This window comes from Argiope bruennichi, chromosome 10, assembly GCF_947563725.1.
Source record: "Argiope bruennichi chromosome 10, qqArgBrue1.1, whole genome shotgun sequence".
NCBI lineage: Eukaryota > Metazoa > Arthropoda > Arachnida > Araneae > Araneidae > Argiope > Argiope bruennichi.
Window position 1 is genome coordinate 98800002 of NC_079160.1, and position 21235 is coordinate 98821236.

General features: G+C 27.8%; 1 protein-coding gene across 1 annotated transcript; it reads left to right on the plus strand.

Moving 5' to 3' along the window:
• The first annotated feature begins 9518 nt into the window (after positions 1-9518).
• LOC129988971 (GTP-binding protein REM 1-like) lies at positions 9519-18749 on the plus strand. The gene is made up of 4 exons (XM_056097268.1): positions 9519-10707; positions 11844-11932; positions 13486-13675; positions 15371-18749. The coding sequence occupies exons 1-4, from the start codon at positions 9954-9956 to the stop codon at positions 15637-15639; spliced, it is 1302 nt and encodes a 433-aa protein (XP_055953243.1). The 5' UTR covers positions 9519-9953; the 3' UTR covers positions 15640-18749.
• The last annotated feature ends 2486 nt before the right edge of the window (positions 18750-21235 follow it).

Below are 21235 nucleotides of genomic sequence, written 5' to 3' on the forward strand. Positions count from 1 at the left end.
TTCCCGAAAATGATTTCTTATTTATTTTTATGAACGTTCCTAAAATTATGTGAAGTTTATACAGGGTATCAGAAAAATATTAGACAGATTGCAAAATTATTCAAAAAAAAAAAAAGTTGTAAGATGTAGAAACAAAATATTATTAATTTGCAAAATTATTCAAAAAAAAAGTTGTAAGGTATGAAAACAATATATTTTTAATTATTTTCATTAAAACTGCTAAATTTAATAAAACTTAATATGAAAATCTTTGATTGCACATGGCATACCTAATCGATATTTAGGTTAACTCTATGCATTTACTAGGCTTGAGGAGATATAAATTGAAAGGCAGCTACGATTCCCTGCTTCTTTAAACCCTGTAAATTGCTGCAAAGCATCTGATATACTAAACTTTCTATAACCTGACTTGAAAACATTCTATGCAACTTAATTTTGAAAATCACTTAATATGACTTTTAACTGAAATTTACTCATTAACTCGGAGCCACTGTGGCCTGGTGGTAAAGTCTCGGATCGTGAGCCTCACGGTTTCAGGTTCGAGACCCGAATCCACTAAAGAACCGCCGTGTAAGGGGGTCTGTTGCACATTAAATCAGTCAGGCCAAACGTCCTCCCGCTGGTGTCATGTGGTGTAGAGAGGGGGTGCCAACTCAGGTGTCGTCCTCGTCATCTGACCGCGGTTCAAAATTACGAGGTAGCCCTAGGTAGGTTACCCAAAATATCCCTAGTGTTGCTTTACAACGGTAAGTTAATATAACTAAATTAAACTTCTCATTAACTCATCATCCGGCCATGCCTAACACCATCTATCGGATTCTGAGAATCAACAATAGTTGTGAAATGAAACTTTATGAGCCATGCTCATTATTATTTCTACTAATTTTTTTGCATAATTTTGTAATGTTTCCAAGAATTCTTAAACATTCTCTATATAAAAACAGTTATATATAAAAACCCAGACGAAAATGGCTTCACTGTAAGCGTTTCAGGAGAAGAGAGAGGCAATTATTGAGAATCCCACAGCTGCAGCTAAAAGTTTGTCTTTGCTGTGTTTTTTTATGTATCTAAGGAACAAATATAAATAATCATCGAGTAATGGTAAGTGTTCTTAGTTCTCAAAGTAGGTCGTCAGAAACACTTAATAGAGTTAGTTATATGTGAGGGAATTCTAGAATCTATTTGTTATGGTGATAAAAGAAAGAAAACATTCTTGATTTCCCCTATAATGGATTCAAATTTTGAAGATTAACTAAATTTGATAAATGGCATATTATTTCAATAATCAGTATATTGAATTATACCAAATTTAAATAAATGTAAAATTTATATATATATACAGAATATATATAAATTTTATATTTATTTAAGTTTGGGAATGTTGATGTTTTTTTCAATCATCCAACTCTCAAAATTGAATTATTTTCTAAGGAAATGTTTAGGAAATAATACTAATTTTAGAGATAAACGCATAGAAATAAAAGAAAATTGTACTAATTTTACATCTTCAGTGTAATTGATATTATATCATCAATCCGTTTCCATCCATTGCTAATCACTGTTTGATGAAATACGTAAAGAAAGGAATAAGCCCATAATGAAATAATTGGTAAAAATAAACAAATTACATTCATCCTTATGATTTTTTTCAATGGTGTTTGATTTATTCATTCTTAGGAAACAAGGAGCACATATTGAAGTTCTATAAAAATGCTTCAGAGTTTGAAATACGATACCATTAAGTAATTGGAGATCTACCTCGAAATTCAGTTTTTGAGATACAAATGTTTTCTTAAAATATTGAAGAAAAAGTGTAATTTTTCATTTTTTTAAACTAATCATTGCATTATAGATATTCAGTTATACAATGATTTTTTTCTCAGTTTCACCTAACAAATTATATACTGGTAAGTATATAATTTAATAGTCATTCTAAAATCAATAAAATGGTTATTTGTTCAATACATCTTAATAATAATTTAATAGTTATATTTTTCCTTGTGATCTGTTAATATCTGTCAAAAAAAAGTAAATACGGAAAAATATAATTTACTTTTTAAATTAAAACCGATATCAGGATCCAAATTTAAGAACGTATGTCAAGTTATATTTGAAAACTACTATATCTTATCATTTTTAATGTAAATTTTAAAATATAGTTATAGAATTCGAGAAAAACTTTGAAAGTCCAAGCATTTTAATAAGATAATGCATCAAATGAATATAATCATTTTTTGATATTGTATGTTTATTTTCTATGTATTTAAAAAAATGTAAACATTTAATATGCACAATTTAAATTTCCATCTTTATACAATATTTTACATTTTATTCAGGTATTTATATTATGTTCCTTATATATATATATATATATATATATATATAACATAATAGATAAGATTAAACTATGAATATATATACATCTTTAAATCTTTGTAGTATCGTTCAGTGTGTATTGTATGAAGGAATAAAGTAAAAAAAAACATAAATATTAAAGGTATTCACCAATGGTCTGTTTTTTTATCATTGTTGTTTTCGTTGCTTTTGCCTTCAATAATTTTATTATCATTGTTGCTTTTGATTTCGATAATTTTGTATTCCAGTAAATATATTTCTCTGTCCACAAACTCCTTCCAACTAAAACTGGCACCAAAAAGAAATGCTTTGGAAAAACTCAGAATTTATTATTGCTTTCTCTTTTACCTTAAAAGTTGAATAATACATAATATACGTCATATAATGCTATCACCGTTTTTTCTAGTTTAAATACTGTATTAAGTATACAGGCTCGAATGGCTTGTAATAGGGTTCTTTTCAAAAACTACAGAAGCAACTACATATGATAGAGTTTATAAACAGCAATAGTATGTAGGCAAACTGCTTATAATACTGCAAAAATATTTTGTGTGCTACTTTAATAACCATTTAAGTCTTGAAGTCTTTATTCTTAAATGAAGCTTTGTTTATTCTTCGCGCTTAAGTAATGTATACAAAGCAACTGATGTAATGTCTCATTCGAACAAAGTTTTCTTAAAATAGTCCTCCTAATACTTTTTATATACACGCTGCATTACATTTTTGCCACACTTAATTTAGAAAATCGCCACTTAAAAAGTTATTTTTTACCTTCCCTCAAGTGCCCTGAGGGCTGCAAACAATGACAACGTGTTGAGAGCTAGAATGTTCTCTGACAAAATTACAAGAATAAAGGAATACAAGATCTGCTTCATAAATTCAAGATTTTTTTTGTCCCTCTCCTGACTTATTTTATGTTGAAGACGCTTTTATAAAAACTGGAGCTCTCTGAGGGTGGTGCGTTTATTTTTAAGTGGGTGAGTTTTTTGCTTCAGTTCTCTGGGTGTAAGAAACTCTTCAAGAACTTTTTTTATGCGTCTGTGTGAAAAAACTGAAGCACCAACTGTAGAAAAACTAAGAAATAAAACGTCAACATTTGGTACGCTCTGAAGAACCCATCTACTTCGCTGGGAAGGAGCGATCCATCTTCCTAAATTTGGAGGTAAGTAGCTCCGGTGTACTCCAGTTAATTTGTTGAGGGTCCAATTACAACAAGCTCAGAGAACGTATCAAATGTACATTTATCGCAAATCTTTCTGCTTCCGTAATGCTGCTTTCGGTATGTCAGAACTAATTGCTTTAATCTTAAATACTTGATCTTTAAGAAACGATTCAAAACTGCTCTTTGAATTTAGTTTGTTGGATGAATAATGGAAAAAATCCTTTAAAAAAAATCGTTTTGTTTTAAACATGGCATGCGGCTAAAAAATAACTTGTTGCCAATTGGCCACATTTGGCTTCATTTAAGGTGTACGTACACACCTTAACTGAAGATTTTTTTTTAAATTTTAACTTTAAAAATCCAGTTTTTTTACAGTAGGTCATTAATATATATTTAAACTCATTTCAGTGAGAAAAAAACCATATTACACTAATTACTAATTAATTAAATAATAGTTAATGAGGTTATTAGCCTATTTTTTGAAACATATCTTAAATTCTAATTTGTACAGACGCACCATTCTAGTTGGAAATGATGCCAAATATGAGTCTTCATGTTTTCTGCCTCAATCAAGTTATAAAAATATATAGTTTTTTTAAACAATTTTTTCATCAACGATGAATAGAAAAAGCGAGATTTTTTCTGAAATTTTAACTTTTAAATATCTATTAAAAATTTATTTCTATAAATATAACTTAGATTGAGGCACAAAACATCCGCTATTTCATACAGATTATTTTAATATAAATAATTGTATTTGGTTAATTTCTTGTTGAGTTATGATTGTTTGAATAAAGCAAAATAGTGGAAAAATATCATCCTTCATAAAATGAGTTTTAAAAAAACCGTAACTAGAGTTTTAATGAAACCACCTCTAGAAAAATAATTATAACTCGAGAAATATTTCGAATATTGACAACATCTTGGTATCGTTTGAAAGCTAAAGGATCAGAGAACATTATTAAGCAATAAAAAAATATTCGATATTTTGAACTATTTTCGAAGTTTCAAATGTGTACATACACCTTAAGTAAAATAATTATGAATAGTTATGTATATAGATTTAAATATGTTGTATTTTTCGTGCAGCAACTTACAGTATTAAATGCTGGTTTCTCAATAGAACAAGTAAAACAAATAACATAAATCATAAGTAAAACTTATAAAATTATTTATGTATTTCATCATCATTTGCACTGCCTTTACATGTTATAAATTGATTTAATAACATTTTCAGTATGTATCCTATTGGCAACAACTAAGTATCCTATTGGCAACTATTGCGCTGCCATTTACATATTATAAATTGATTTAATAACATTTTCAATATGTATCCCATTGGCAACTATTGCACTGTCATTTACATTATAAATTGATTTAATGACAATTTCACTATGTATCCTATTGCCAACAACTATATCTCCTATTGGTAACTATTGCACTGCCATTTACATTATAAATTGATTTAATGACAATTTCATTATGTATCTTATTGCCAACAACTATATCTCCTATTGGTAACTATTGTACTGCCATTTACATGTTATAAATTGATTTAATAACATTTTCAGTATGTATTCTATTGGCAACAACTAAGTATCCTATTGGCAACTATTGCGCTGCCATTTACATATTATAAATTGATTTAATAACATTTTCAATATCTCATTGGCAACTATTGCACTGCCATTTACATAATAAATTGATTTAATGACAATTTCACTATGTATCCAATTGCCAACAACTATATTTCCTATTGGTAACTAATGCACTGCCATTTACATGTTATAAATTGATTTAATAACATTTTTAGTATGCATCCTATTGGCAACAAAATGCATTACAGCTTCAATCTATTCCTCACAATATTTTAGAAGTCAAAACGAAAAAAGAAAGTTTTTGGAAAAAAGAAAGGTGGGAAAGTTTTGCTTAAAGGCAACACTTAGAATTTATAAATTGAAATTGTTACAGAAAATTCTATATTACCTGATATTTTGACTTATCATAAAGACAGGGTTCTCAATTAATGGTGTATGTACCACTAACAATAAATTACTATATTATAATTTTTATACAATAAAATTTATATTTATATTTAAAATTTTTTAATTTATCTTTGTATTTTTTGCTTAAATCATTATTACTGAGATTATAGCGGTGACTTTTCAGTTCAAAAGGGAGTTGCACTATTAAGCAATTTTCATCAGAAAATGTAGTTATAAAAAAACGGCTTTATTTCTAAGTAATCAAAAGTTTATAACTGTGTTAAAAAATTATCGTCTTATTTTTATCCGATGAGTGACTTCTAATTAAAAAAAAAAGGCTAATGTATATTAAAGCAGGAGTTTTTTTTCAGAACAACATGGAAGCGAAAATAAAATTAAATATTAGAACAAGAAGATAATGAAGAAAAAGAAAAAAGATCAAAGGCAAGCCTTGCATGGGCAGGAGAAACGCAAGAAAGGGGAAGGGGCTGAAAATTTTGTCTATGTGCCAAACCTGGTTTGCACCAATAGCAGGTTAGACACTGCTAAGCTCAGTGGAAAGAATCTTTGGTTTTCACTTTCTGGTGTTACCCAACTATTCCATGGAGAACTAATTTTTATGTTTTCTGAATCTGACCATCTTTTTCCAACTTATTACTTCCTTTTATATCTGCATTTTTATTTATTTATTTTTTGGTTATTGAAATTTTAATGTGAAAAAATAACCAGACAGGTATAAAAAATTTTAAAATGCCAATATCAATTGGGGGTGTAGGTTATATTTTTACCGTTCATGGCACCTCTCTTTTATTGGCATTTGTAGTAATGGCATTATAAATTTGTCAATAAAATTTTCCAAGCATTTTTCTAAAATGTTTACTGCTTTTTTACTCATTATATCATTGCGAATCCGGATTTCTTACCACGCTAAATGTAGGAAGCTGTTATACACTTGAGCTCGATTTGAAATAAATGAAGATGGAACTCAGTTATAACAAAGTACGATCTAAAATTAGCCAAAATATAGCATATTTATATTTTATTTTTACGTAAAAATGTCATTTACAAACACACACACACACACACACACACACACACACACATATATATATATATATATATATATATATATATATATATGAATTAAATGAAAAAAGTTTTATACATTTAGTGTATATACCTCATTTTGGACACATCGACTTTTAATCGGGAAATGCATTTCTGATATTACATGCGGTTTTAATTTACATTTATATGTAGTGATAATTTTTCGAATTTTTTCCTTAATTTAACCTGTATTAACTTAAATCTAAAATGGTCTCTTTTTTCCTTATCCAATTCCCACTTTTTAATTCATCATCGCTTCTTGTACATAATATGCCTCCAGAATGAAATTTTCAATTTTCAATAGTTCCTTCTATTCGGCCACGAATCTGCTAAAATTTTTACACATATATATTAAAAATTCAAACAAAAATTTCATTATTAACTTATCTGTGAAACACTTACATTTATAATCACTTAGGTACTTTCTTCAAAAAAAATTTATTCTCGTTTTCTATTATTATATTTCATTTCAAAAGCTAGAAAATATTTTCAACAGCTTGGTAACCACTAAGCGTTTGAAAAGAATCATTTTGTGGTATTTTTCCCCCTTCCTTCGTAAATATTTGAAGATTGCATACTATGCAGCAAACATTCGACGCCCCCTCAAAATGGTTGTATGAGATGACACCAGTTTAGTTCTCTCAGTGTTAATTTGAACACATTTACAATGAATAAATAAATATAAATAAATTAAAAATATTCGAATAGCCAGCCTAAAACATCATAGTTTAATAACGATTTAAATTTAATTTTTAAATTCTACTTTTAAATATATAGCATTTATTACGTGGCCACAAACAATGAATTTAATTTAGATGCAATGCGCGTGAATATAAAACCAGTAACTTCAACAATGATGTTTATTATTGTTATAAAATATAATCATATTATATTTTTAAAAAATCCTTGAAATTAAAGAAGAAGAGAAAGAAATTAAAGAATTATTGTGCGAAAATATAATTGACATTTTTTCAATTTTAAAGCGATTTAAAGATAGTTTTTGAGCAATAAAATTATCTGAAGTTATGGAAGAAAAATGTTAAACTTGGAATAATTATTAATTAAAAAAATTAATTAAAATTTTAAAAAGTTCATTTTTAGTGAGATTACAATACCAAAAATTATTATATTAAATGGTTCGGAAAAATATTTTACAAATTTTGGGCACATTATAAATGTATTTATTCTAATATTTCTAATAACATATTCATAAAAAAATTGAAATAATTATTAAAAATTTGACGGTTTTTAAAACAAATGAATGGTAATATAGTTTTAAAATACTTCTGTAATTATAAAGTTTTGAAAACATCATAAAATAAAAATGATAGATCTGATTTTTGATCATTTTTATAGTATTTCCTTCAAAGTGACTGCGGTTATTTCTTTGATCCTGAATGCATTACCTAAAGTATTTTTTCTTGAATCTTCTATCTAATTTAAAGCGAATTTTCGTTTATTGTATCAATAGACTCAAAACAATGTTGAGAAAGATGTCATTTTAATTTTGGATATAAGAAAAAGCTGCACGATCTCGTATCTGATAAACGCGGAATTTGTAAAGTTTATTTGCTGAATTGTATTAGTTGAAACAAAATTTAATGCATATCTTATACTCAATTACATTAACGTCATTTCGGAAAATCTGCAAAATTTATATTCTTATCTCATTAAAATACATATATTTTCAGACGATTATATGAAATCAAATATTGAATGTTGCCATGTGTTTATATAAATTGTGAAAATATTTCATAAAGTTTCGCAAACGATTTCTTTTACCTATGCGCTTTTAATTCTTATAAATAATTTTTGTAAATACATTTTTATGATTTTTTTTTCTTTAAAAACTTTTGTCAACTTAAATTCAATAACATTCGTCATTTCAAAAAAAATCTACAAAATTTAAATACTTATCTCATTAGAACACATGTATTTTCAAAGATAATATGAAATCAATATTGAATGTTGCCAAGTGTCTATATAAATTGTGAAAATATTTTTTTAAAATTTTGCAAACGATTTTTTCCTCCTATTCTCTTATACTTTTTTTACGCACTTTTCATATTTTTTTGACACAGTAGTTTATGCTAATGTAAAGAATAACTTCAGAAACATTTGCTTTTGCAAAATATTCAACAGTTATGATTAATTGCTGTTAGTAAAGAGTTATATCAACACATTGGGTTAACGAACCCTTTATGATATAATTATCATTGCATGAAAACCGCAGGCAGACAACATTCTACAGTTTGTCTAGTCAGAAAATCGAGGTCAGAAATGTCAAAGACGATTTTCTACGAAAGCCGAATTCTGAGAAAAAAGAAAAGCACTTTCGCGTTGTGACGCAAAACGAAACAATGATATAAAGAAAATAAACGCCAAGAAGTGTCAAAATTAAATCCGAAATGTCATCTCAACCCGGGAGATTCATGAATCCTGCGCCACCTCAGCTTCCCGCGAGTCCCTAATTATTGCTGTGAAAACAAAAGTTTCCAAGAAAAAAAGAAATTAGAAGGGCGTACGGAGGGAGGTTGAAAGGAAGAGGGGGCTTCTGTTAGAAAATTCACGCAACTGCACCAGCTCCTGCCACGCGCCCAACCGCAGCAAAAGCGCACTGGAAAAGAGAACTAATGAATAGTGAAAAAAAAAAAAAAAGAAAGAAGAGAAAACGAAAAGTGCTGCTGTCACATTTCTTTTTTATTCTCTTTCCCGTAACTTTTCCTCCCTCTTTTTGGACTGGGAGATTCACGTGCAATCTCCATCCTCCCATTTGCTCCTCCGCATCCCACTCGCGTGATGACGTCACGTCACGTGATCTCTGAGCGGAGCCGTCGACACTGTCTGTGACGTCAAGAGTGACGTAACGGATCGCCTCTGAGCTATAAATATAAGGAGGCAATCTTCACGCTCACATCCCACTCTTTATCAGCGAGTTTTAAAATCCAGTCTTCCGCCGGAGCCGAGAGTTTATCGGAGGGATACACTTAGAGAGCATCGCTTATTCATTGTAATAGAATAAATACTGTCTAAGAATCGAATATAGAGCTTAGAAGAGTTTTCTAGTTAAGAATTTAACTAGCAATATTAGTCATATTAGCTCGATTATTTGGACTATATTTCCAAAGGAGTATTTTTGATCCCTGACTGATTGATATATTTGGAGCTTGATCTCACTTTCTTCCATTTCAGGAGTGAAATAAATCAGTTGATATAAAGATCATCTCCCTCTTTTCAGATGATTTCTCAATTATCGCAAAAGAAGCAAGTGATTACCATCAGTAGAGCTTAAAGGTAAATTTTCAGTTTTCGAGAAATCAGAGAGACGATTCCAGTCGTCGAAAATGACGCCAATGTCAGATTATAGAAAGATGTCTCTTATGCCAGACATCCATAATGTAATCCGTAGCCAGTCCGACACAAGTTATGAAAGTCTAGCTTCCGCTATGAAAGACAAACGAGGAAGGAGATACAGTGAGTGGCCAGTCAAAGAGGACAGGAAGATGGTACTCCGTCCTTTGCAACTAAATGACAGCGATCCTAAAGACTGTAATGGTCTCCTCTATAGAAGATTGTCCAGAGCTTCGCCAAAGGTACAGCCTACCTCTCAGTCAATCAAGACAATGTCTGACTCCAGAGATGGAGTATCAAGATCTTATTCAGTGAAATCTGTGAAAAAGTATGCCGAAAGGCAAAGACACAGAGGTTCCAGCATTCCTAGCGAGGCAAATCACTGTGGCACCAAAGTGAAAGAAAGAACTGTCTCCAATAGATCATTGCCATTGCCTGGAGACGAGTCTGACTACTTCAGATTGAGGAATTTCAGCGTCACTTCCAAAGGAGTTATAAATCGTGGAGATTCGTTCAGGTCCAGGTCGAATTCTAATGTTCCTGGTCTTGCTGACTCAGAAGAAGCAACTTCACCAATTCCTGAAACAACAGAACAGCCGTCACCTCTACGTGATGAGGAAAGAGATATTTCAGACCAAAAGAAATCGTACCGGGTTCTGCTAGTAGGAGCCTCGGGTGTTGGCAAGTCATCTATGTGGAAACAGTTCCTGACATCAGATTATATCTGTGATGATGATTTCACAATTGGTAAGATTTCCCATTTAAAAAAAAATGCCTTATTATGCAAATTAAATATTAAATTATGATTTTGTTACAAACATTATTTAATTTAAATGGTTTTGCACATAAAATAGAACTTTTTATATTTTATAAGAATACTAAGGTTAACTTTATCTATTTGAATTTATTTTTGTTATTGGGGATATTTTGCATATTCTGTAAGAAATATTTATTGTCGGTATACGTAATTTATAATTAATTCATTCATTTTGTGCATGACAATATTTGATATTTTTCCTTTCCACCGAAATAAACGAAAATCAATTTCAATATTAATTTAAAAATTTAATGTAATCTTATAATATTCTAATCAAAATAATCAAAGTCATTGTATTTAAACTTGTTTTCATTTTTAACTCAATGGATTATATAATCGTAAATATAGAAAGACAAATAATTATCATATGAATTGCGACAGTATTTTTTAAAAAATATTTATCGTAAAGAATGTTATAAATTTATAACATTGTTGTTGTTTATATGTCTGTAATTCCGTTTCTACTAAAAAATAACAAACGATTTTTTTACATAGAGTTTATCAAATCATCTGCACTATTATAATTTATCTTTTTAACGATGTTCACTGTTTTGTTAGAGTATTTTATTTCCTATACTGCAAGATATAGTTTGGAAATGAAAATATTTAATATTATTTACAATTTATAAAAATAATGTCAAGACTTCTACAATCGAGATGTTTTTAAATAAAATCTTATTTATCTTTTCATTTGAAAAAAGAATGCTTTAAAATTCCTCAAACTTTTTAAATTATCAAATAAACACTGTTTGCCTGTAAATTTATTTATGGTAATAAATCATATAAAAGTTTATAGTATAACTCATATTATTATACTTCAAAGGAGAAAAGTTTATTTTTTTTATAGTAAAGGACAAAATTCACATTTTATTTCTGAATATATGAATCATCATCATAATTTACTTGATCCTATCAATGTATTGGAAGGATTCTTAGATAATATTATTGCCAATTAACATATTTGCACAAATTTTAATTTTTTTATTTCTCATAGTATGATCAATTTTATTATTGCGTTATTTTACTTTTAAGTGTATACATATACAATTTAAATTTATGTTTTTAGATAGAGAAATCGATAAGATGATAACAGTGAACTTAAACAATGAAGAATCTCAGATGGAATTTGACGAAGAAACACTCCATGATCAAAATGTAAGATTTAAGTTTTATCATTTCTATGAAAACTTTCTTTATTTTAATTTCCTTACTGGTTCATATTTTTGAAAAGTATTATTGTATGAAATATTTATCATTTATAAGTAACACTTTTAAATGAAATAGAGAAATTTTTGAGAAAAATCATTCTCATGTTAAATGTTAATCAATCAGAAACCTTTTAATGTGTTATTTTCATGTTTATTTAGCTGAAAAATAATGAATTTATTTATATTTTTTGAATAAAAATGATTTAGGTATTTCATATTCGACGTAACTATTCCTGTTCAAGCTCAGAAAATAATCTAAAATAAATAATTAATTTATATTTTTTAAATATAATGGAAGCTTTAATCATTTATAAAATGAAAATGTTTTATTAAAGATTGATTTTTTTTAGTTTATTTTAAATACCTAGCATGTTAACTTCAACGACGTCAATTTTTACGTAACTATGATGCATTTCTTCTAAATGTTAAGTTAAACTTTACTAAAAACAGTTGATTCTCTTGGAAGTGAGCTGCTATTTTAAAATTTAAATCTTTGCAAGCAATGTTTATCAAACAGTTCTATTTTAGTAAAATTGCAGTTGCAATATTTGAAATCTGTGATCCTCAAAATGAAAAAAAATAATTTTATTATTTTGGAGATATTAATTACTACTTATCTTTACTTTTAATATTTTTGTTATTAAAATTTCTCGCGATATATTTTTATTTCATTCTTATTCATTTATTCGTCTTTGCATTTTCAAATGCCTTGAAAATTAATTCAGATTCATCAAGTGAATATAAATATTTTCTGTGCGTTTTATTTCATTGATATTTTTATTGTATTCATAAAACCATTACCATTATATTTACTTCAGTAACATTCCATTAAACCATTCGGAAAATAATTTATAAACTGCGGTACAATTTTAGACTAAAACTTTAATTCATTTTTTGGTTTTACTTTATTTTAACCTTTAAGTACGAAATATTTTATTTGCAATAGGAATTGTTTTCCTTTATAAATTATTTTCGATAATATTTTTAACAATTAATTTCATTTATATATCACATTTTTGACTTGAAAAGATTTTCAGTAAATACTTCTTAGTTAAAAAAATATATATATATTCTTAAATGTTTCTTAAAAATAATTTTCATTAAAAATTCTTTAAAGAAATAAAAATCTAATGAATTAAAATGTGTTATTAAATTAAATAATAATAATTCCTTAGTTCTATATTTATAATTTTAATATGGATAATTTTTAGTTAGAGAAACTTGGTTTATAAATTAATTTAAAAAAAAAATTTTACTTAAACATTTAAATTCAAAACAAATTATTAATCATTTTTGTAAAATTCTAAAATTAATTTATTTAGGTCCTACAACTGTTGCAGAAAATAATCATTTCTCTAATGTGGAATTAAATTATCGACAAATAATACTTTGGTTTTTATTATTCGCTGATGCTTATTATCTTCATGTACTTAATACTACTAATTGACAACAAAAATGATAACAAAATGCGATTTTTTCAATGTGTTTTATTTTTTTCAGGCCTACACACTGAAAACTGACTCCGTGGAACACGATGCCTTCGTCATCATCTATTCCGTGTCTGACAGGAAAAGTTTCTCACAGGCGAGACATTTCCTCTCACAGCTGGAGAGACACATTGATTCGAAGGCTGTAATCCTCGTTGGCAACAAAACAGACTTGGCCCGTCTAAGAGTGGTTTCGACGGAAGGTGAGCGTAACTTCAATGCATTCAGATATTGCTTTCTTCCGTATTCAGTCTGACTAATACAATACCAGAAAAAAAAAAACACAATGACTTTGTTTAAAAAAAGAATGATTAGTCATAGCATTGTTTAGCTGATTTGAAGGTGACGATAAATGTTTTCTACTTGATGTAATGCTGTTTAAGAGGAAGAGAATTCTGAACTTGCTGTGTTTTTTATGCAATTGGTGAAATGCTGATTTTATGGTGATATAATTTTAAACTGAAATTAACTTCGCATTTTCGTAACTTAACCCTAAATGGCGCAATGATTTAAATATGCATCATAGAAGCTATAATTTTTCAACTAATTTTAAATAATTTGATAATTGATTAATTGAATTTTTTTTCTAAATTACTTGAAATGAAGAAGAAAAGTTTATTAGCGAAGATTTATTAGCGAAGAATTTAATAAAACCATAAATGTTATAAAAAATTAGCTTTAATTGTAAAATTAATCTCAAAATTAAATTTCAATTCCTTTGAAGTCACAATTATTTAAAAACATAAGCAAATTAAAGAATCTTCAACAAAAAAAATATTTTATTTTGTTCAAAAAAATCATGTTTTATTTTATCTTCACACTTATCAAACTCCAAAAATTTACAAATTTATTATTTTTTATTTAAATTATTAAGATATTAGATTTTTAAAAATGTCTAAATAAAAATAAAGAGGATTTTTAATTTAGATTTTTATTTTTGAAATAGATTTCCATTGCTTTTTTATCGAAGATTCTATAATTAATTTTAAAGCATGGGTTATAATAAACTCTTTTGAAATCGAATTCTTGAAACTTTAAAAATTAATTTTTAATCATTTTTAATTTAGATTTCGTTTAGTTTTCGCAAATGCTCAATTAAAAAATTTAAATACAATACAAAATTCAAATTTCAATTTAAAAACTTTTTTCCGTAACAAAGAAAATATTTATTAAACAGTATGATCGATTAGACATTTTTATATAAAATAAACGGCGCGATACCATAAGAAAAAAAAAATTAAAATATATATTTGAATCGTTGTTAACATTAAGAATGAAACTAAACAAATCTCTATCATTTTCAGTTTAATTATAGAAATGATGATATTTGAAATGAGTTATGTCTTCTTCGTGAATTTAAGTAGTCATCAGGTACCAACATCTCAACTGCATTTTCTTCCTCGAACACTCAAACCCTAATAAAGAGAGCAAATCCCTTTGCGAAAATAAATATTATATCACAACTGAAACAAATCATTTTAATAATTGCTGGATTTACTTAAAATATTGTGAATTCGAAACTCATTCTCATTATTTTCAAGTCCAGAATGCTATGTATTTCCTTAACACGCTGACTGCCATGTCACTCACATTCATGTGACAGCAAAAGTTCTTAGTCAATGTAGAATTTGATGCAAGTAGAACAAGCCGATGTTTAGTTTATATTTCCTTGATTTAACACGTTGCTCAGCATGTGAATCACCTGTGATTCATACATGCTAACTAATTAGATATTTTGTTCTCTACTACAATTTCAAAAGATTAAATAAGTAAGCATCTTATTAGACAGTGGTCTGAATGACGGTATCAATCATGACAGTTAACGTGTTAAAAAATATATAAAATTCTTAGTTCTACATAATAAAGAATATCACAAAAGTATTTTTTTTTCTTTACAGAAGGCAAATCCTTAGCAAAGGATAGAGGTTGCAAATTCATCGAAACTTCTGTCGCCATTAATCATCAAGTAGACGAATTACTCGTTGGAACGCTCAGCCAAATTCGCATTAAAGCTAAAGTTGCTGAAAAACTAAGGAAAAAGCGGGATTCGCACGGACGCAGATCCTCAATATACTCAGGCGGACTCAAGGCCTCAGGAGTTCTCAAAAAAATCCTGAGAAAAGCTTGTATGAAATCCAAATCCTGCGACAACTTGCATGTTTTGTAACTTTCTTGAAATGAAAATGCCTCAGTGCCTTACAAGGTGAACTAACACTTCGTGATTTAAACCAAAGTGGATCAATATTTTATGTTTTTTTAAGACTTTTTGTTTGTAAATATTTAACAGTTTACTTTTATGTTGGTGAGTGGAATTTCTAGTGGCTGTACATATAATAATATTTCGTGTGAACTGTCTTGAATAAGGCATTACTTTTTAAGTAAATGATTGCTTGTGTGTGTTTTTTTTTTAATTTTCTAATAAGTATATTAATTTCCTTATTAATATAATATTTGTCTTTGATAATAAAACCTGAAGTAAAGGAATTTTGAATATTTTTATCGCTTGGAAGATGTTTTATGAAACAATAATTGATTATAAAACTTCTTTTAGAAATTCCGAAAGTTTTTTTTTTCATTCAAAAGTTTACTATATTTTAAAGAAAAAAATATATAAAAATGCTTCTTTAATCAATAACCTTAACAAAATAAATAAGACTGTATATTATTCTTAATAATCAATCTGATTTCGAATTATTTTAACCTCTAAATCCATAAACCAATAAAAAGATGATTGAATTTCCTTTTTTCCAAAAATATATGCTCTTTGATAATGCATTTTTCTTTTTGATAATACTTGTCAAGTTTTGAATGAAGAAATCAAATTTAATTACCCTAATGTTCATTTTCAATTTTTTAAATTTATTTTTCTATCTTCAGTTTCAATTATGAAAGATCATAAAGTAAATTGCCTGACCATCAACTTAGGCTTAACATTCAAAATTTCGTAAGCTAAAATATGGATCTGAATCATCAGATCATCGCATAAATAATATAATTTCTTATTGGTAGAAATTGAAATTTTATTTTTATATATTTCATTTTCTATAACAACATTTTTTGCTTTGAACACTTTTAGTATGGATTAAAAACTCATTCTTTAATACATAAAAATACATCTTCTAGTCTGTACTCTGTAAATACGCATGTATCTCTGTAGCATGTAGTTTTAATATTCGGTGTTTTATATGAAACATAAGCCTTAAAAACATGTCTCTAATTTAAACTTTTTAGATAACATTCTTCGAGAATTTTTTACTATAATAGTTAATTTTAGTGGCGTGATATAAGAAAAATCTTTTACGACCAGATTTGCACATTTATTTTTTAGTAAAGAACCAGTATTGTGAGAGATAAAATTTATTTCCAAAGGATGGCTTTAGAATGAACAATTTATTTCATGGATAATTGATAATGGCTGAGAAAGACTAAGCCTGTTTCTGCTTATATCTACAGAATCTGAATGTTTCGGTAAACGATTGAAAATAAATAAAAAAAAAAAAAGAGTTCGAGTTTTAATGCTTTACTACAAATGAAAAAGTTTTATAGAAGAAATGCCTTGTATTGGTGCTATTTGAAATATGCTTTATACACTGGACCAAAACCCAAAAGGAATGTTTAACATCGATTTTTATGAATATGTCTTTTTCTTAATATTAAAATATTTGACATGATGAAATCTAATTTTTAATCATCGTACAGTATGTTTATGATGCTTTTGCCATACATAATTTTTTTTGTAAAAATAAAAAAGAAATTTAATAAGAATTTGATAAGTAATCAGAAACAAATTTAGAAGCATTTTGTTTTTAAAAAATACTAAAACAAAATACTGAATGATTCTTTTTTATTTGAAAAGTTTCAAAAGAAAAGCAGATTTTATATAAATTATTCAAAATTTAGATCCTTTCTTAACAAAGACAAATAATAATTGTTTCTTAAAAAAAAATATAAGTTTTCAATTATTTTTCAAAAGCGAAAGTGATTTGTACATATTTTGATTGTCAACAAGAACCATCGCGTAAAGAATAATCACCGATCGCAATGATAGTTTTCTAAAGAAAAAGATTCAAGTCATAAACTTATTGTTAACATTCTCCTGAGAATTTAGAAAATTCAAGATTACAATAGGCAATCATAACACTGTATTAGCCTAAGAACAATATCTTTAATAGAATACATTTAATTCTTGTATATGATTACTGTATTAGAAATGATCATCGTTCAAAAGAGTTATAAATGTATAACTTAATAGAAAATTAGATTTTGAAAGAAGTAAAAAAATAATAATTTATAGAAATTGTATAGATTTTTAAATAATGTAAAATCCTTAATATATTGATCATTGTCATTTGTTATAAATAATTGTCATTTTGAATATGGCACAAAGAATTGCACATAATTTTTCATAATGGCACATAATTCATTGAATTATTATCTTAGGTTCCTTACTGATTCTTCAGAAAGATTTTTTCCTGCATAATAATTCAATTTTTAAAAACGTTTAATTACGTAAAAATAATATTATGTTCTTATTAGAACAAAGTGCCCAACAATATTGCTATAGTATTCAACAATATTGCTATAGTATTCAACAATATTGCTACAATATTCAACAATATTTCAACAATATTATTAGAATATTCAATAATGTTGCTACAATATTCAATAATGTTGCTAAATATTGTTGCTACTCAGAATATCTAAAAATAACATGGAGACAGCTTATAATATCTTGTACTGATAGGTATGAGAAATAATTCAAATAGACTGCATGTAAAGCAAAGTTTGAGCGATTGCACCAATTTAGAATCATTCCGCGGCGGAGGTAAAATCTTTTCTTTTGCTTGGCAAAAACTATGTTTAAAATTATTTCATTTTCAAATGTATCAGTTTTATTTAAATGTATTAAAATTATATATAGGATATTTAACTGTGTGATATATTCTCTCTCAAAGTTTTAACCTACTACTGAACTTGAAATAATAGAAATACTGTATCTTTAAAATATTCATCATCTTGTTTATCTTCTGTAATCCATTCGTAATCAAGATGTGTGTGCTTTTGTTTTTCTACTATCAAAGTCATTCATCAGTTCTGGTTCATCTGTTGATCGGATAGTATCGGAATCTGCTTATTGTTGGGACGAAACATGACTCATATTAATGTAAATGGTATTTTAATATTTTAAGTACTTGTGTAAATAGGATGGCGATTTGTAGTATGTATCATTTGTATAAACAATACTGATTTTATGTAATAAAATAAATTTTAAGCCTTTGTGAAGTTTTTTATTTTGTGTTATATTTGATCACGTAATGTTTTATTCAACAAAGAATTTAGCGTAACTGCCATTAATCGAAATTTAAGAACTTTATCTTTCGGTAAATATACAATGAATAAAAGATTCCATTTCTTATTTTTTTAAAAATGAATTTTAAATTACTTTAAATGCGAAAATTGAGTTTAAAATGCCATATTAAAAATTTTAAAACTACTACGGAAAGAAATTCTTAATTAAATCAAGATATTCATATTATTACTATAATACATATACATACAAATATAAACATATATTTTCAAAGAATTTCAAAATAAACTTCAATAACTGATTGCATTATTTTTATTATTATTATTTATTTACTTTTAATAATTAAAAATAGTGAATAAGTTTTAATTTATTATTTTTTTATTATTATTAACTACCATTATATTTTATTTACTTTGCAAATCCATCATTTACTTTTGCTTTTTCTTGTATGCAAAGTAAGGAGGAAAATTGTAGTTGTCAAAAAATTTAAAATCGAAATTTTGTCGAATCTTTACTTTTTTCTTGAACACGATAACTCAAGAACTCTTAGAGCTAAATGAATGAAATTTACCATTACACAAAATTTGAAATTTCTATCAAATTCAAAGTAAAAACCCTTTTAGAGGAAGTCTGGATGTCTGACTGTTCTAGTGCAAGTGAACTCGATAACTACAAAGCGTAAAGAGCTAGACAGATTAAATTTGGTACACAAGTTCGGATGAGGAAAAAGCAATCCAAAAACTCATATTTACATAATGGATGCAATAATAGTATAAGATTCACGCATAAGTATTATATTTCCTGAGTATTGTTCACGAAAGCTATGTCAAGCCTCCGTTGCTTTATTTAAGATTCACAATTTTATGTGGGAGGGGGCGGGGGCACAGATAAGATCTGTATTGGAGAATTAGATAAAGTTTTCGGAAAAATCACTCCCACTGGGTAACAGATTTTATTTCTAGTAGGAGAAAGGGATAAATTTTGCATAATTTGCATTTATATATAAAAGAGTCTATTTTATGTACAAGATTATTTTTAATGTAAAACATATTTACATTACAGACATTACTGTTCTTTGTGAATAAGTTTCCATTTTTTTTTCCTGAACAAAAATAAATATTTGTAACTCTGATGTTAAATAACATTATGAGCTTGCATAACCTACTAACCCATTTTCCGAAAACTGTCATCACCAAGGCTAAGAAAAATAAAAAGAGTAAATACAAGGGCTGAGGAATAAGATGTTTTCGAAATAATATTCATAAAACGTTTACTTTCTGTCATAAAAGAAATATTGTTACTAGATAAACATATTGCATAATATTTGATAATATTCCAGAGGGGAATATCACATCTTTCAAATGATATCCAGTTTCGTTTTTGCATTGAAATTCGTCCGAAAGTCTCTTGAGTTGACTGGCACGGGTTTCGTAATATTTAAATCGTTTTAGCCCCTTTAGTCTTTCCTGGAGTATGTACTTTATATTGTTTATCAAGTAGTTTTGAATTCGTTTATGAAACTATTAAGCGAAAATGATTCCGATGAAAAATTATCTTTATTCGTAACCGAAATAAAAATAATCTCGATTACGAACCTTAATGAAATTCGTCATGAGGAATATTCTTCTAATATCTGAGACTGTAGAATGAAGTATATGCAGGGTGGTTATAATTAAAGTTACCCTGTTTAGACTTACGTAGTGTCCGCTCTAGTAGAAGAATGTCGAAGAAACTTGTTACTTAGATTGTATGGATCATAGGGAACACAAATCTACAATAAAAAAAATTAGTTCAAATTTCAACCACCAGGTGAGAAAGCGGCGCATGAAAAACAAAAAACACAATTTGGAACTTAAAAACTTTATTTAATTGCAATATATGTTCAATGTGCATTCCATTTTCGTCAAGCACATGTCCAAAGCGTGTTGTGGCGTGTTCAACAGTGGCACGAAGGGTTTCTCAATCAACTGCAGCAACATGATGTGTTATGCTTGCTTTCAATTCATGCAGAGACCTTATGCTTCCTCCATAGACACAATCTTTCAGGATTCTCCACAACCAGAAATCATAGAGATTCAAGTCCGGAAAACGCGGAGGCCAGGCAGTTGTAAAACTTTTTTAAACTACCCGTTGATCTTCAAAATAGGCACGAAGCAATGCCATCACTGGTGGAGCAATGAGAGGTGGTGAACCATCTTGCATGAAGACAGTAGTCCTTAAACATTCTCGTTCTTTTAATGCAAGAATGACTTGCTGCTGAAAAAGGTAGCGGTAACGAAACACCTTTGAGGGCCATGAGGCATGTTCTCCTGAAAAAAAAAAAAAAGACCAAGAATGAAATCAGCAGTAAAACCACACCATACAGTAATGTAATTAGACTGTAGAGACTGTTCATGCACATCATTAGAACGTACCCTATGTGCGAAAGTTCTGAGTATTAACTGCTCCGCCTAGG